Source organism: Sphaeroforma arctica, assembly GCF_001186125.1.
Source record: "Sphaeroforma arctica JP610 unplaced genomic scaffold supercont1.7964, whole genome shotgun sequence".
Lineage (NCBI taxonomy): Eukaryota > Ichthyosporea > Ichthyophonida > Sphaeroforma > Sphaeroforma arctica.
In genome coordinates, this window is record NW_014032594.1 from 1 (window position 1) to 1323 (window position 1323).

At 45.2% G+C, this 1323-nt stretch overlaps 1 protein-coding gene across 1 annotated transcript; it reads left to right on the plus strand.

Moving 5' to 3' along the window:
* Window positions 1-136: 136 nt before the first annotated feature.
* On the plus strand, window positions 137-1315 carry SARC_16382 (hypothetical protein; the record flags this gene model as incomplete). The annotated part of the gene is made up of 2 exons (XM_014289506.1): window positions 137-269; window positions 1025-1315. Coding segments are annotated over 2 exons (424 nt in total), but the record flags the coding sequence as incomplete, so codon positions are not given.
* Window positions 1316-1323: the final 8 nt, after the last annotated feature.

Consider the following 1323-nt stretch of genomic DNA (forward strand, 5'->3'; position numbering starts at 1 on the left):
ATATTTATATATATTTATATATTTATTTATATATATGTATATATATATATATAAATATTTAAAATTTCCTGGTATCCATATTTAACTACAGATCCTGTACACGGGAGACTACAGTCGAGAAGAGGACAGGCATCTGATGGCGGCTGAGAAGCCACCTACCCAACCGCACATTCTAATTATAGAATCTACCTACGGAGTGCAAGTGCATGAACCCCGCGAGGAACGTGAGGCTCGCTTCACTACTACAATCCACAAGACGGTGGCCAGAGGTAGGTATTAGTTCTATAGAGAGTTGGTGGTAACACTTGTACACACTCTTACGGTCTATGTGTATGTGGCTAGTATCATACACCTGCACCTACGATTTACGATCAGACCAAGTACTGACAGTCGAGCATTGCTTAACATTTCCTCAGTTGTAACTGCAGGCCCAAGGTATGTACATACCCATCCCAAACCTTTTGGGAATTTATTAAATTCGAATTCGGTGCCGATGTGGTAACCTTCCCAGGTGTTGTTTTACTATGAGCTGTAGTTTTAGGCTTTTGACTCGTTTTGGGGTGTTTTCGGCCTATTTTCTGTACCATTTTCTTTTCGGCCGTACATTTCATGTCGCGTGTTTTCGTCTCTGTCTGCAGTTTGGCTTGCCATCTAGTCGCATGCGTACCAGTCCCTTTAGCTGTCTCTAGGCTGTGTAACAGTATCCAGCACACCTATCATCTATCGCCAGGACGGGGGAATTAGTACTACCTACCTACCTAATCATTCAGTACTAATTACCTACTTAATCATTCAGTACAAACTACCTACCTAATCAATCTAACTTCCACAGACTTCTACACGAAGGCTCTCCAGAACGCACAGGTCCACAGCCAATTTCCACATATCAAGCATCCAGAATACGTTCTGCTTCGCGCCTTTATACATCCCTTTTCCTAACTTATCACGCATATTTCCCCAATTCACCTTACTTTATATCCCAATCCCCTGTACCATTGCCCCTCACCCATGTTCGCTCACTCAGGCGGTCGGGTGCTGATTCCGGTCTTTGCGCTGGGGCGAGCGCAGGAGCTGCTGCTGATCCTGGATGAGTACTGGAAGGCCCATCCCGAACTTCACTCAATCCCTATCTACTACGCCTCTGCCTTGGCTAAGAAGTGCATGAGCATCTACCAGACATACATCCACATGATGAACGACAAGATCAGGCGCGAGGCTGCCGTAAGCAACCCCTTTGTATTCCAACACATCTCTAATCTGCGGTCAATGGCTCATTTCGACGATGTGGGCCCATGCGTCATCATGGCCTCTCCAGGTATATAT